The 16,765-nt window shown below is 44.2% G+C and overlaps 1 protein-coding gene across 15 annotated transcripts in view; it reads right to left on the bottom strand.

Annotated features, from left to right (window-relative positions):
• tcf7l2 (transcription factor 7 like 2) overlaps window positions 1-16,765 on the bottom strand; it is an 87,603-nt gene that overhangs the window by 54,227 nt on the left and 16,611 nt on the right. For 12 of the 15 annotated variants that reach the window (XM_084937609.1, XM_084937599.1, XM_084937595.1 and 9 more), the window contains exon 4: window positions 3,227-3,328. The exons of the other annotated variants lie outside the window; for them this stretch is intronic. In XM_084937609.1, the coding sequence (XP_084793735.1) occupies window positions 3,227-3,328 (102 nt within the window). The remainder of the gene's footprint in view (window positions 1-3,226; window positions 3,329-16,765) is intronic. 15 annotated transcript variants of the gene reach the window in all.

Below are 16,765 nucleotides of genomic sequence, written 5' to 3'. Positions count from 1 at the left end.
CAATCAAGTGGTTCTTATCACTGTCGAAGCAGCCTGTTAGCGCTCCAGGCAGGAAGAGTCAAGGTGATTGAATGTTTCTTTGCATTTGTAAACAAAAAGAAGCTACCGTTTACAGCCCAATTGATTGATAAGGGGATCACGTACTAGATCGTGCAGACCTACATCTTGTAGATGTAAAAAAAGAAGACGAAGAAGAAGAAGGAGGGAAAAAAAGGGCTTGACCGATGAGTGACACCTGTGGGAGTCCGCGTGGGGTTATCATTGGAATTCACTACGCTGTACACAGTTATCTGTCTTTTCTATATGTATGACAGCCGATATGATGCAAACCAGGGAAACATTCAATCACACTTCCTTCTCAGTCAGAGGTGGATGCTGGAGCAGGATGGAAGGAGTGGCAACAATACAAGCTGCAGTTCACATTCAATTTCATCACTTGTACTAACAGCCAGTTGTGTGCCTATGCAGCCATGCTGCAATGCCTCTGATCTTACCAGCCTGTGTACTCTATCAAACAGATCACACTGGGGTTGGGCAATATGACCACAGATATTACAATATATTCTCCCATATTGATCACTGTCAGTACTAATCACACTAAGAGTTTAAGAGCGCTCTCACTATTGCAATGTGATATTTCTTTGGCTCTCTGCTTACAAGTAAAGCCCAAAGAAAGCAAAAAGCACACCAAAAGGTTTATTTAGAATTCAGATGAGGTTTTAATTATCAAATCCAACTCACAGCCCTGTAAAAACCCATTTAGGAGATTGAATTGGGAAAAGGTTGCTTAGGCTCACTATTATTTTTGGCCAGAAATCACCTATTCAGTCCCAAACTAAATTGTATCCATGCTCAAAGCCCATCTGTGCCCACACTAGGCTTAACTGTTCCTTTTTACTAGGGGTTATGTTGGGTGAACATATGTACATGTTGCTGCTATCTGCAAACTAGATGACCTACAGTGTCCAATGTTTATCTGTGGTACTGGCTAAATGTAAAAGAGCTAAATGTTTATAATAAGGATTTATTTTCCGCCCACCAGCTTAAAAGAAAACGAGATAAACGAGAAAATAAAATACGGTCTGTTTCAGAATGTCACAACTGCAGCATCCCTATTTTTAACATAACTTTATTTGTCTTTATTTGTTTTAAAGCAGCAATTTTCTGTTACATTTAATCCCACTTTACTGCCTTAAAGTGTCCTTTGGCATAAAATGATCCAGGATTTTATTAAACTTGGGAGAAAACTGATCTGGCCACGGCTTCGCTTCTCTTCATGCATTTTGCTTTTACATCTCCCTGATCTATTACTTATGACCAATTTATGTCTTTATGTCTCTTATCTTTTGGTGTAACTCAATAGGTACGGTCTCTACTTTTCACTGTTGCGAGCTTATTTCTTCCATCAGTCTGGTTGTCCATCTTTCTTGTTTCATGTTTGTTTTTGCCCCATAGCCAATTTCTGTTTTCTGAGCTGGTGTTGCCTTTTTTGTTCCAAGCCTATTACTGTTTCATGCTTGACTGACTGTGTGGCGTTGTAATGGAGCTTACTCTCTGTCTTCTAAAAATCAGATGTTTACATTTATAAAATGTGCTTTAATTGCAATTATAGATCATTTTAGCAGCCAAATGAGGTCTCTAATTAAAGCAGTTTATTACAGAAGAAAAGCAGCATGACGTCACCCCCAGAGTCTCCAAAGTTAGAGCTGCAGCGCTTTTTCTTGTCCTTAAACTTCTTCATGCGGGGAAGAAACGTGAATTGTGCTGCACGGGTTGATGCGTATGTGAGCTGGTATTTACAGCCATATGACTCATAGCAGGATAAAACCTCAAGTATTTACCTGCAGCGTTTGCTGCCTACGACCAGTTTAATGACTTCAGAGAAGTTGGGACTCTTTTTCTCAGCGTCTCCGAAAATAACAGAGTAAGAAGAGGCCCCCTGAACTCTTTGGTATAAAAATAACACTAGCATCGCAGGCGAAGATAAGGAGGGCCTTAGCTGGGCTTGTTTTGTTCAGAATAACACTGTCATCACTGGCTCTTTGTCTTGAAGACCACTTTTGACAGGGTTTCTGTTTTAAATAAAAAGCCTTGTCAAGTCCTGCTATTTTTAAGCTATGTTGAGCTTAACTTAAATAGCCAAAAACACTAAAGAGGCTTTGGTTTGCCAACTGTTCAGCAAGCGTTTGAGCACGTATTTACTACACACCAGAAATGTAAGTGAACTGATCAAATGTCATATGTGACTCAGAGGGACACCGTGTCTTGACAGTGTAATCTGCGTGACAAAAATCCTTACTAAGTTTGGCGTGAGCTCCAGAGTCATGATGACAACTGTGCAGCAAACACAAAAAAAAGGAGGGGAGGGGGGGTTACTTTGTAGCCATTACCACAGGAGATACTCACGAGGATACAAACTTGGAAGGTTTCTCCTTCTTAAATTTTCATTTTCATAACAGTTAATGCACTCCAAACAAAAGTAACAACTGTGCCAATAACGGCCCAGGGCGTTGATGGCCACCTCACTAATTCTGCTCAATCCCTACTCTCATTGATTTTCTTGGCTCGCTAACCCTGTGACCACATACGTACACCTCCCCATGTTCAACCTCTCCGCTGACCTCCTGAAAACTTTAAGCCTTTGGCTAACTATGAAGTTCATATTCAACTGTTCAATCTAGAACTGCTAGCCTCTTAGATATTGACATGCCTGGGATAGATGCTCTGTTATGTGCATGTACTGAATATGCCCCTATGGCTGTCCAGCCAACTCTCCTGCCAGAGTACTCCTCCAACTACATGGGTAGGGTAATCAATGCTGAAGGAACGCCCACACTTCTCTCAAAGGCGGTGTATTAGCAGCCCAGCGTTAGCCTATTCTCATGAAAGTTGTCAACACGAGACCAGTTTTTCCACCATCAGCCAGCTCAGCCTGCCCCGGGAGTTATCATTTTTCCCTGAGATTACAGCACCTGCCACAGTGGCCGCCCCTGATCGCACTTGCAAAGCCTCTGCTTTCTGGGACCCACGAAACTGCCCTTGTCAAAGCGTGCACCCGCACAAAAAGAAAAAGTTGATATAAAACTGACTGGGTGGTTAGTGACTGTGTTTAAGGGTAAATGCAAACAGCTATGCGTATTCAAGTCCAAGGGTTTGTTTCTGTTCAGCTCCGTCAGTCGTGAATGAGGGAAGAAAGAGATAAAGGACCGAGCGGCGTATTACTTACAACGATGTGTGCCGGTGAAGGGGACCTGGCATCTTTAAGTGCTTGTCTACTTTGAAGACTTCCTGGTTGAACATCTAGCAGGGGCCATTTCATCTGTAGGTACTGAATGGCAGAAAGGAAACAGAATGGAAAGAAAGAAACAAAACATGTTAACAATGCAGAAAGCAAAAACCAAAAGACCAAATTAAAAAAAAGACAAAAAAAAAAAGGGGGAGACGACATTTCTTGACAAGTGTATGGATGTGGAAACTTAAAAACATGGAAACGCAAATAAAGATCTAAAGGCGGATGGTAGAAGGTGGTGAGGATGGGTCAAGCATACACACGAGAGTCCACAGCAGCAGCAGTGGCAGCAGCAAAACCAAATCATATCAGAAACACATAGCACACATGTGGTAACCAGGCTCCATCGCAGGTTTAGAGCTCTACTTATCTTTAATTTTTTTTTTTATGTTAACTAAGCAGCAGACACATGATTCAGTGACACATTTTTGGAGTTAAGGTCGAGTTAGGGCTGGCACTGTACGCATCTTATGGCTTTAAGATGACCTAATGTCATAAATGTGACTGTTGTCAGACATTTTATTAGAACCCATAAAGTGGATAGAGCATGGCGTCTCACCACCACGCTCATCTAAGGCTAAACCTCTTGACTGCACTTATAAATGATTGACTTGGCCTCTATCAGAAGTCAGTCTGTCTCTTTCTCCCGCCCTCTCTCTCTCTCTCTGACACACACGTACACAGATAAGCAGAAACACAGGTCAAGAGAAACATCTGTCTGGGTAATAAACTTGGTGGCATCCTTTGTAATTTGATGACATACGTTGACCTTAAAAAGTACTAGCTCATACCTGTTGGCAAAATGACCCTGGAAACTTTCTGGACATGTGCATATTTAGTCATAATAAAACATTGCAAATGCTCAAACATGCAAGAGCAGTACGAAATTTATAAATTCTTGCTGACCACACAGTAAACTGTGGCTTGCTCAGCCACCAACTTCTTGGTGTTGACTCTGCTTATCAATGTCACAGCCACCTAGCTCGAGGGAAAGAGGTCACAGCAACTGTTTCAGCTGTGAAGGAAGGAACAACAGGGGCTCTACGCAGCACAATAACAACGGGTATTTCAGTTACATTCGAATATTTGCTTTATATCTGCTTCAATTCCATTGAGAAATCACTGGGGTTGGGACTAACTAACACCAAAGAGGAGTAACAGCCCTATGCTGTAACTTCAGTGCCACGGACACTCTTAAATCACACTTCTTCCCAGTCTCTTCTCCATATTTATATATAATTATTACACCCATGATCACATGTTGGCACATGATGACAAAAAGTTTGCATTATCTCTTCCTCGAGGACAATCTATGCAGAGCGGAAGAGATCGAGCTTAATTGTGTGGTAGCGCTCGCACAGCGACGAAGGTACGCATCCGCTTTCTTTGTGTTGCCATCTCGCAGAAGTGACGGCTCAGGCACGTCTGAGGATATGTGTGTGCGCGTGTGTGCGAGAGTGTGCCGGTGCTGGTGAGAGTGAGCGTGTCGCGACCCTTCCTGAGACTGTGTCTAAATCAGTGGTAATTAGCGAAGGGTTCACTGTGGGGTGTCTGCCAGTGATAGACGCTGGAGGGAGTTATTGACTCCATGTCCTCGGTTATAGCCTGTACTGGGGGAAAAAAACAGTTTGCTGCCTGGTCTTTCTCCACAGCTAACACTCATTTATGACCCAAAGATGGCTTTTACTGCTAAAAAGCTGGGTTTGTTTATGCTTGTTTGTATGTCCTCAGAGTGGAAAAGGGAATGGTTATAAAAACTCCAGTGCCGAAGTCTTGTGAGCTTTTTATGCACCCCCTACACTGGGTATTAATTGCCATGAAGGAGGGTGAGTAGGAGAGAAGGGTGGTGTTGTAACAGTAAAAAAAAAAAGGAAAACTAAAAAAAAAAGGCAAGGAGTAGAAGGAGGAGAGTGACGGGGCTGCTGTCATGTATGAGGTAATTCAAGACAGCGTCCAGTGGTGCCAGAGGGGCGAGAGGACAGGGCAGTGGTGGAGAAATTGGAGGAATTGGGAATCCAGTCATGGGAAAGTCCTGCCATCGCGTGCGCATGTGTACACGTGCTCACACAATCGAATTTTCAAACACAGCTGCAGCCAGGGGAGGTTAAAACAAGGGGACATTCTGTGGAGGTGGGTAAAGACCGTGAAGGTGACACTCCAGAGTGGGGTGATGGGGTAGTGAGACACCAAAAGTCTAGCAGGGAGAGAGGGAGGGTGCTGGGAGTGCTTGCCCTGACAAGTGGCTCCACTTCAGCTCTGCTGTTGCAAATGTTCTCACACACTAATCTCTCCTGCAGATTTTATAAGCATGCAGAGGAAAACGGAGCCTTGGCAAGAACCAGACTTTCCGACCACCCCCTTCTTGGCCTCCTGCCTCCCTCTCCTTCTCTCTCTTTCTTTCTCTCTCTCTCTCCGCAGGCCCGTCTGCCCTGCTAACGGACACGCTGCCTGGGCTTGAGTAGGCCGTGACCTCTGACCCCCTCTCTGCTACTCCAAGCCCCTCCCTGTTCCCAACTCTGCGACCTGAAAACTCTCCTGCTATGAGGGGGCCCCCCGTGTAACTCAAGAGCCATTCCAATGTGACAAATTGCTCCATTCCAGGATAACTCTCTCCTCTCGTCTGTCTCTCCTCCCCTCCCTCCCTCCCTCCCACACATACAAACACTGGCCAGCCCCCCTTTGACGGACCCCCACCCTGTAAGAGCCATCCTAGCCGTTGTGCTCCTGCTCTGGGTTATGCAGCATACGGCTTCTCCTTCTCCTCTCTCCCTTTCAGTCTTCCCACCCAATATCCCTCTTGTTCTCTCCTCACTACCCTGCACCCCTCCTCAGCTGGCCAGCCCCACAATGGGATCTGAATGACTCAATTGTCTCTGATGAAGTGAAAGACAAGGGAGTCCTCTAAATCCTAACAGAGGGATGAACTCACTCTCGCTTGTCCCGATATTCCGGTCGTCTGCTGCTTTCCTAAGAACAAGGAGGCAATTGGTGATTGGCAATGGGGAGTGCGTGTGTGTGTGTGTGTGTGTGTGTGTGTGTGTGGTGTGTGGTGTGTGGGGGGGGGGGGGGGGGGTTTGGCAAGGGCTACAACTTACAATTAATTTCATTACTGTTTATTACGTAAGCTTTTTTTTTAATGCAATCAATTTATAGGTTTAGTCTATAAAAGATTCCAGAGCACAGGAACATTTAATTGCCAGAACTTGTCAGACTCCAAGAACCTTGAAATTGGCTGATGTCTGACTCTCCGAAACTCCAATACCAAACACAGCATTAGATTTAGACCTGCCACAGAGTCTAAGTGGGGTTCAAGCCCACATCAGCTGACAGCTCAGATGATACCCTTCAAATCCAATAGGTAAATCACACATAGAACATTTTTAAGCTCTATTACGCTGCATATCTGCAAGTCTCTTTGCAACCCACCTAATCCGCAACTCCTTTTTTTTAATACTCTTTCTGTCTCAAACAAAGTCAAGTCTCGAGGACTCCTGTATTCTGTGTTGTTGCAGCTGTCTCTCTCTTTCCTACCGCATATGTGTAACTGTAGGTAAAAACAGTCATGCTGCCAAATATAAGTTGCACTAAACAGAAATAACAATTTCCTTTTGAATACACATGACCTGACCTGACCTGAAATATCCTTACCTCAGAGGAAGCCCCCCCCCCCCTCTTTGTTTACAATGATTAATTCTATAACCTTTTACTTGTTTTAGCTATATTTTGTTACTATACTATATCTGAGTAGGTGTTTCCTACTTACATGTTGAACCACTCACCCAAGTCTGTGACTGACTGCAACTACACCCAGGTTTGACATGTTATGAGCTACAGAGTGTTAACCCAGATCTGACTGTCATCGAAGGGAAAACAAGCTAGGGCCCTGGTACCGTGTCACAGCTCATGGTAGTGGGGAAGGAAGCAGCCTAGAGACAAATGAACAGGCATCCTGAGCTCACACCAGCTTCCACCACTGTCATTACCAATTCAACAAGCTGGCACAGGAGCAATTTGGCCTCAAACACCACTCCCCAGTACCCACAGCAGACACCCAAATCCTCCTGAAAATAAAACATTTTTTTTTTTCTACAGCCCATCAAAATTTGACAAACGCCAATATAAGATATCGACAAAGAAGAAGAGGAAGTCTTACTCATAATTTTTTTAGTGTGAACGAGCAGGATTGTTCTGTCTGTTTCTCGTCAACAACCAGCTTCTTCTCTATAAAGCCCCCCCCCCCAATCTGATGTTTTTATCACATGCCACTGCACGGCTTGTTCGTTTTGTTTTGGATTAAGAGCAGAGGGCTCCAGACCAATCAAACAAACAGAGGTCCTTATGTGCCAATGTGGCTCCCAAACGCTGGTCTACTTTCCAGATGGGGAACAGGAGACAAATGGGGGATCCATCGAGCATTTCAGCCATGTGAGTAATGTAAAAGATAGAAAGGCAGCAGCCTGGGTTTTAGTGTCAGCATATGGATGCTGGGTGTTGCTCTAGAGTCCAGCAGATATTCAGACCATCTGTGGCCACCTCATTTCACAAATATGACAGCTTTACACAGACATCAGGGGGGAACATATACAGATATACATGACCCCGCACCTCCAATCCCAACATACTGTACATGCTTATTCACTGATTCACACCTGAAAAACAAAGCTCACCCATATTTGAACATGCCACGCTCGACTGGGCCAGCAGCTCCTCGGGGAGGGCGCTCAGAGATGGGATTGACAGCTTGCAGATTACACCAATCAGACCCCTTACTATAAAGAGCTTTATTTAAGTCTGAAATGATCAAGGCTAGTAAGAGGAGCCCATTCAAAGCTGCACGGAGTAAACTGCACCGAGCTTAAAAGATTAGTCCATCCAGTTTGACTACAATTTTATCCCTTTAAAAACGAGAGCTGAGCATATTGTCTTGATCTGTTGCGGATAATGCTGGCAGTCTTTGTCCTCACTCACAGGTGCAGGAGAAGAAGCAAACGCACGCTTATTCACACGTAATTTATTAAGGGGGAGAAAGTGATTCTCTGCAACAGAGAGGAAAAGCTTAAAGGAGAGTCTTTGAAATATTTTTGGTTACAAAACAAACAAAAAAAACAAACAAAAAAACCCACCAGCCCACTTTGTTACATGATCCATTGCTGTGTCTGCTTCTGCATACAGCACGTGTTTATTGTAAAGAGACCTGCGCAAGAGTTCCTTGACAAAACTGAGAGAAAGTTAGCCAACACAAGAGGGTCCATCATGGCTGCTTTGGTTCTACTAATGCACATTTTATGAGTAAATATTAAAGAAAAAAAAAAAGCACCCCACCTGATCTGATAGCCAGAGGCATTTTGCAACCAGGAAAATAAAAGTGAAATGTGGGAAGGCCTGGGGTTTGTGTGCCCTGGGGCGGGAAGGGGTCCGCTGGGCCCATATTTACTCCAAAGCCAGAACCGCTTGGGGGTTCCACTGGCCCTGACAGCACAGGGGCTGCCGACCTGATCCAAAACCTCCCTTCTCCTCTCCTTACCTCCTACCCCTACCCCCTTTGCCAACAATCTCCACCTAAACCTCAAACTCCCCTCCTCTTTCTCTCTCTCACTCGCTTTCTTTCTTGCAGAAAAACTCGCCTTGACACTTTCATATAAGCCTTTTTTCCCACAAGGGTAGAATGTGCACATGACCTCTCTTGCCTCTCTACCCAGCTCAGACTTTGCTCACCGTTTACAATGAAGCTGTAGAAACGAGAAACTACTATTGTTCTAAATTAGTTCAGAAAGCACCGTAGTCTATGATGGAAAAAGGGGGAGCATTTGTCAGCTTTTAACACTCTTTTTTTTTTGTCCATGAACACTTCTTCTTCGTCTTTTTTTTCTTTTTATCAGGTCCGTCCTGGAAGTTTGTTTCACTCTTTTTAAACACTGGGTCACGCGATAAGTATGGCTATGCTCCATCACTGTTTGCTTAGCAGGTGTGGACAAATGTGCTGTTCAAACACCAGCTGACTGACCAGAGTTTCAAAGGATTGCACAAGCCACAGAAGACATATTTTTCCAAGTGGAAAAAACAAGGAGAAGACATAAGAAAAAGACTAGAAAATATAGTTACATTCACTTCATTCAATTAATTAGATGGGGAAAGTGTGCCACGAACACTACCTGGATGAAACTATAAAGTTCTCAAAGGAAGTGTGAGGATGATATGACAGCATTCTAAAATACGCCAACTTCTCAGCTCTTCTCAGAAAGTAAACACCGTTCCATTTCTGACTTTTGCACCCCCTCCCTCCCAGTTAACACTGTCCTGTGTCATTAAGAGTATCTCTTGGCTGCTCTATAAATAGTGGCATGAAGGGTGAAGGCCAGCAGGAGATGGCTAGTCTTCCATCGGGCCAGTTAATGAACAGGTACTCTGGCACCTTTAGCATCCAGCTCTGCGACAGAATGCCTTTTCTTTCAGGTGTTCCTCCTGCTGCTCATCTTTCTCAGTGACTCTTCCACTTCTTTTCGTTTCCTTTGCTTGGACACAAATAGGCTCTAGGGTGCTTTCATTGACTTCCAGACTCACTGGGGTAACAAACTGTTATGAGCCTGGAAGCTCTGATTATTTCAGTGGTAGTAAATGAATCTTAATTGATTTATTTTACTTTCTCCTATTAGGGTTGTTAAATTAATCAATTAACAGAGTGGGATATTCAGGCAGACTAGAAAGAACTGATATCTTCTAGAGTTCACACCGTAGAAGCTGAACGAATACCTTAATGCTCAGTTTAGGCAGTATACGTCAAGCATGGTTTTTTTGCACCTCAACAGCAAACGAACGGCGCCCTATCAGATCAAGACGATGAACAAGTCCATCCACATTAGCCAACAGTGTAATGAGATATCAGATGTACAAAGTCAAAGGTAACTGGAATTACAGGTTTGTGTTCTCCTTAAAGCTGAAGATCAAATAATCTTGGATGTCTGATGAAACCAACTAGCAAAGTGGGGAAAACTGGATTTCCTTGAATGGCTTCTTGAGGCTGGATCCAAGCTCCAAAGACTCCAAAGTTAAGATGCTCAACTTTACAGCAAAAACATACAGGTTCCAAAGTGTAGTGGTTAACACATTTGGTTGGCAAGCAAACTGGTTTGTTTCGCTTTATGGGGCCCCAGACTGTTAGGTTGTTAGGTCATCTAGGTATTAGAAGTGGGAATCACCAGACAGCCCACAACACAATATTATCACAATACTTCACTCCTGATACGACATTATTGGGATTTTTAACATTGAGCTGAGTTTTGTAATATGTATATTGCTGTTTATCGCCTTTTTTCAATTTTAAATCATTTCTTCAAAGCTAAACTTCTTGTTAAAAAATAACCACAACTTAACAATCCCACTTTGTCATTTATCAAGCATACCAACACTGTCACTCAACCCTGCCAGAATGTTGCCATAAGATGGAGTCAGTCTGCTATCAGTCTACAACTGAATTGTTGAAATCTGTGAAAAATCACACATTTGTAGCTGTTTAAAAGGACAGAAATTCATATTTTAGTATTGCACTTTCATTCTAAAAGAATATAACGAGAATACAACCAGCTGGAAGCCAGCTGAGTCGAGTCCCCTTGAGTTGTGCTCGCTGACAAAAACTCAATCAGACAGATGGCAACAGTCTTTCTGCCCTTAGTATTCCCATAGTCTTTTAATATATTTTAAGAAATATTTGGTGTCTCTGTATCGATACAATATCGCCACATAAATTTATTCCCCACACTTACAAGATATATTCACTTCAGGCTCCAGCAGACCAAGAGGCCGAGATTCATACAAACTGGACTTCACAAGCCAACAAGTGACGAGACAAAGGCTAAATGTGTCTTTTACGACAGGTGAAATGTCTTTAACTTCAAAACAGTCCAGTTACCAAAACACAGCTCTGTGAATAAACCTAAGACAACATAACCTCGCTGAAACCCATGTAAACACCCAGTGTAAATATTAACTTAGTCTAGATAGTTCCAGTAACCAGGATTTCTTTGTAACTTATTTAGCATCATTTTCTAATAGTAATCCGTTGAAGACCCTTGAAGATCAGTGGCAGAAGGGGCCAATGGTCCGACAAAACAATGAGGGCCTTGCCAGCTGAAGTCTCATACACGCTGACCTACTCAGAAGCTGCTTGGAGGTGAACGGGCATGTCTGCAGGCCTGGGTGTGTCTGAGCCCCTTACGCAAGGCCAGGGCAGGAGCTAGGAGAAGAAGAGGTTGGGCAACTCATATGTTACCTTTGCAGGAAGCAGGCTTAAGGTTGCAGAGGGGAGAGTTAAGAAGGTGAACAGCAGCTGAGCTCTGCTACGGGAGAAAAGTAAGCTGATTGCAGCGCCCACGTTCTGCTGGAGAATGCTGTATTTGGTATTGTGCTGGAGGAGAGCTGAACGCTGCCCTTGATGTTGGGTGTCTGGTTTTGTTCTTCGAGAGTTCACTATGAATTAGTTAAACGGCAGACTGGATATAGGGAAGCTATGAAACATGCCTCAGAGGGAGAGAGTGTGTACACTCTCAGGCTTCACAAAGACTTCCGATATTCTGAAAACACTACACGCTATCACACAATTCCACCTACGCGCGTTCATCAATCACAAAGCATTATGTTGAAGGCATCACACGCACATACCAACAGGCAATTAATCCTCACAAAAGAATCATCTGAAACTAACAAACATTTAGTCTGTTTCATGTCTCTTTCACACTTGCGCACCTTGAAGCGGTTCAGCCTCCATATTCATGAGACATACTCCCTCAGCAGAGCTAAAGCCCAGGATTTTAAGGTTTCAACTCAAATCTCAAATATGGTTTCAGGTTATAGATTCGTAACCCAAACAAGCGGGGAAAATCATTAGCTTTCATCTAATCTATTTTAGGTTCAATTAGCTTTAATCAAACTTATTATTGCCATTGAAACATGGTATTTACTATGATATTGTGCACGGAAGACAGGGAAGAAAAAAAATGCACACAAGCAATTACATGCACGCACACACAGTGGGGTACTGCCGCTTTGCCACGGTGGCTTAATGAATAAATAAGTAATAAGGACTTGGTTATTGGAGCTCATTAAAATGGGGGATGCTTCCGAGACAATAAGACTTGAAGAGGGTCAGGGGAGGCGGTTGTGTGACTAGGGCTAGTGTCACACACACCCCTCGCCACCTCCGTACACCCCATCCCTCAATGACCTGACCACATGGCCCCAAACGCTCACCTCCAAATCAACTCTGTCAGCCAACCTTACCCTCAGCATTCCCACCTTCGCTGACACGCAACAGCGCATACATCTTCTAGGATGTGCACACACACACCAAAACATACACACCTCTCTCATGGTTAATTACCACTTAGCTCAATCACGTGGTGATCTGTCCATAAGAGCCCCCTCCACCTTCCTCCCCCGCAACACAAACAGCAGCACACATGCCAATTATTGATGAATCTTTAATATGGCGCTTTGCAAAGTCTCCATCTCATTTCCTACCACTGAGCCGATGATTACGCTTTGAGTAGAGGCTTTAGCATCCAAAAAATGCATAAAACAGAGTAAGAATAAATTAGCTTAATGCAATATCATTGCAGGCCTGAGATAAAGTGGTCTGAGCCATTTGGAGAAGAAAGCTAACTTTAAATTTTTTGGGGGTGGGCTCATCCTGTCTTGCATCTCTGACTGTATATAAACCCCTGGACACACACTCTCACACACACACAAACACAAAAATCCCACACCACGATAACATGTCAATAATGAGCTGAGGCCATCTATTGATCAGCTTAATTTTGCATCTATTAGCTAGGGAACGGCTTGCTCCGGGGGCGAGGGAAGCCAGGCGCTAACACGCACCGACAGGCTGGATGGAGATCATTACAACTGATGTTCACACACACGCTGTGATTGACATGGAGATAAGGCAGGAGAGAGCCCAGGCTCGCACGCCTCCCCGCACACTAAGCTAATGATACACCAAATGTGTGCTTGGTGTGTGTGTGTGTGTGCAGGAGCATGATAGAGAAAGCATCTATCTAGAAAGAGAGTTGGAGCACAGGGGGGAAAAAGAGAAAAAGAGGAGAGGGAAAGCAGGCCACACGCCTTTGCTAATTGGCACAGTCAGACAACGAAGCTCATAAAGGACGAAAAAGCATTTAGTGAAGCATCTCAGCTTTCTAGATTGCCTTTATCAAGTCTGTGTCATTTAAATACAGTTGCAAACAGCACAGCAAAAGCCCGCTTTTGACCTGGAAGGCCACGGCCTCGTCTGATTCTTCCTTAATTTACAGAGTTTGCATAAGAAACTTGGTTAAGACGTTCATTATGAAAATCGTTTGTTTTTTCCGTGAACGGCTGATTGCAAGCTTCACATGTCAACGCTGCAAAGGAGAAGATGAAAAAAACAAAACAACCAAAAGATAGAAGCAGAAAACAGGCCTTTTTCCTCCTCTGAGCTTATTCTGGCACTCTCTTTTTCTCCAAATCAGAAAGAAAAAGTGAGGTAGAGCATAAGGGTCAGGTTATAACCTCTCAGAACAAGTTTTCAAGGCGTGCTGTTGGAAATCAAATGTGTTTAAAGTCATCCCTGGCAGACGCATGCAAAGGCAGGGCAAAAAGAATCAGCTGTAAGACGAAAAAAAATAAGCAAAATGCCCGGCTGTTCTCCCATGTCCTGAGAGCAAGCCAGTGGTGGATGCAGAAACTGCACAAAATGGGCAACTTTGACAACCACTGTCCAATGTTTATAAGGTGCAGGGGAGTGGTTTTCAAAGCTATCCAAAGGCAGTTCGCACTGACCCTAAATCAAGCTTAAGGATGCATCCATTCAAAAGAGGGTGTGCAGAAAACAATACGGTATGTTGCCCTCATCCTTCTGCTTAACCTAGCAGCAAAGAGCCCAGCTCGGCATTGACGCAACAAGGTGCAATACAGGCATGCTGCTGCTGCATGTTACCCACACAGACAGTGGGAGAAACTGAGAGGAAAAAGAAGGGCCTGGCGCTGGAAAAGCACCTTTTACCTCGGCGTCAAAAAGGAAACATCTGAATGTTTGTGTACACCCTTTTTTTGTTTTCTTGAGATCTTGTTTTATGTCAGATTCTCATTCTATGGAGGTGAGGTCAGAGGCACTAAAATAAAAAAAATAAAAAGAAATAAATAAATAAATAAAAAAACCCTTGGCTACAAACTGTGTGTTTTTGTCAGCTGAGGGATACAGCGAAGGGATCGAGGGAGCGGTGGGAGGAGGGAGGTGAAGCGGGAGGGGAGGAGGAGGAGGAGAGAGGGAAAAAAAAGCCCTCAGCCAAGCCATCAAGTTGAACATTGAACTTCACAGTAGTAGCTGCCTTTCTATGCCTCTCCTTTTGATGTTACCTCCAAAGCAAAGGATCAAAGGCTTGGAGTGTGGCGTGGGGAAGTCCCAAGCTCTTAGCCTGCCAGCCTGTTATATATGCAAAAGTCTACGCCAAAAGAGAGAGAGAGAGTGGGGCAGAGAGAGCAGGAGAGGGTGCTCGGGAAAGAGGAAGCTTGCATGGAATTTGGTTAAATAGCGCGTTTTGTGTCTAATGAATGACAAGGGGGTGACGCAATCAGACAGCGAGCTACAAAATGACGTAGAGCAGGATGGAGCTCGCGCGTGCACAAGTTTTAGAGACGCTTCATGCTCGCAGGGCTGGGCATAAAGGCTTGGAGTGAGTGGCGCTGGCAGTGTCCTGCCCCCCCACCCCCATCCACGGGTTCCTCCTCAACCAGCAACACGGTACAAAAATTACCCTCAACACACACATGCGTGTACGCGCACAAACACAGACAGACACTTCCACCCTGCACCAACCACCAGCTCCTCTCCAACATCAAGGGGGTGAGAGACTGTGTCGTCTTGACATAAATATACAGTGTGCTGTTAAAGCGAAGACTACAGTAAACACAGCGTGCATGAAATCCTGGTTGTGTCTCACTGGAGCAGAGACACTCACACAACACACTACCACGCGCACGCACGCGCGATTGTGGGCTCAGCTGGGCCAAAGAGTCGAGCAGAGGTGTGCTAAAATTGACAAATCTCTACGAGACAAACACAATACACACACACTCACTCACACACACACATTCACACACACCCTTTCCCCAAGGCTGTAGGATTAAGAGGTCCAGCTGGCTGACAGCAAGCCCTTCCTTCCCACGTATCCCGTCGATCTCACCCAACTCCCCCCACCCACCCACCCACCTCCACCCCCTTCCCTTATTTAGAGCCCCTCCCACACCTCCATACCCAGGTCTGACAGCCAACCAGGCCACAGAGCATGCCAAGCAGATACACCTGAATTTGACACTGATCACATCAGTCATACTTCAGAGCTAAAAAGTATTTAAAGACATGGAAAATCCTCAAGATAAATGTGAATGTTGGCCAGGAGAAGGCCTACATATCACTGGCACCATCAAAGGGGGTCTGCCAATCAATCTAGTCTTCCTGTCAGTGATACTGGTTGCATCCTTCAAGATACAGATTCCTAGAGAGCCAAGGCATCGATGGAGGCGGAGCAGGGGAAAATTAGCCTAGCGGAAGAGGAGGAGGATGATATATAATACATAACGAGCCCTGTTAATGAGGAAATAAGGGAAAGTGAAGGAGAGAGATTGGGCGGAAAAATAGCAGAAGCTGCCATGTCCATTTACGTAAGTGTGGAAGAAAATACGCCACATGCTGCAGGGTGTTGTTCGACTCACATATCATTTTGTGAGCACAGACATATGTGAATATGCAGGAAAAATGCATTCAGTGCTCCATAATTAGAGCTAGGATTGAGTTAATTCATTCAGTTTAGCAAATGTTTCAACGCTAGCATGAGACAGGAGAGATCCAAAAGGGAAGTTAAGGATGATACGTCATTATTTGAGTTAAAAACATCTCAAGCGTTTCTGATCTTCAGTTCCTGGATACTAATGAGCCAAAAGCACTGATGATTAGCTGGAACCAGGCAGCAATGTCAGATATAATAAAAGTGCCAAATGCAAACAGCAGCCATAACATGCAAATGGAATTAATAGTCCGACTGAGCTTTAATTTCCAAATCACCTGTCATTCACTTTTATATCTATGGCCAATTTAACCCCAGATGGGCCCACAATGGGAAGTAAGAGAATATGAGAACCAAACACTGCTTTCTTCAGCATTCTTGTTACTTATGGCCAAAGGTGACTGATGGGTCTTATACAGAAAAAAACTTGGGGCAAGTTTGGGTTAAGACCAAGCTATACTGGCTATATTTCATTCGCAATCGCAACCTGAGGCTTTAAAAGCGAGCATTTGCCCCGATGGAAAACTAATGAGAACAGAGAGAAAATCTATCCAGCAATTCACCATGATACCATCGACAAGTGCAAAACGCTACCACAGATTGGGTGGGGTGGGGTATAGGAGGAGATGAAAAAATAAAAACAGACAGGCAGTGGTGT

The sequence above is a fragment of the Perissodus microlepis genome, chromosome 8 (genome assembly GCF_051167445.1).
Source record: "Perissodus microlepis isolate ML-2025 ecotype Zambia chromosome 8, ASM5116744v1, whole genome shotgun sequence".
In the NCBI taxonomy this organism is placed as follows: Eukaryota; Metazoa; Chordata; class Actinopteri; order Cichliformes; family Cichlidae; genus Perissodus; species Perissodus microlepis.
Note: the sequence above shows the minus strand (reverse complement) of the source record. Positions and strands in the feature narration are given on the sequence as shown.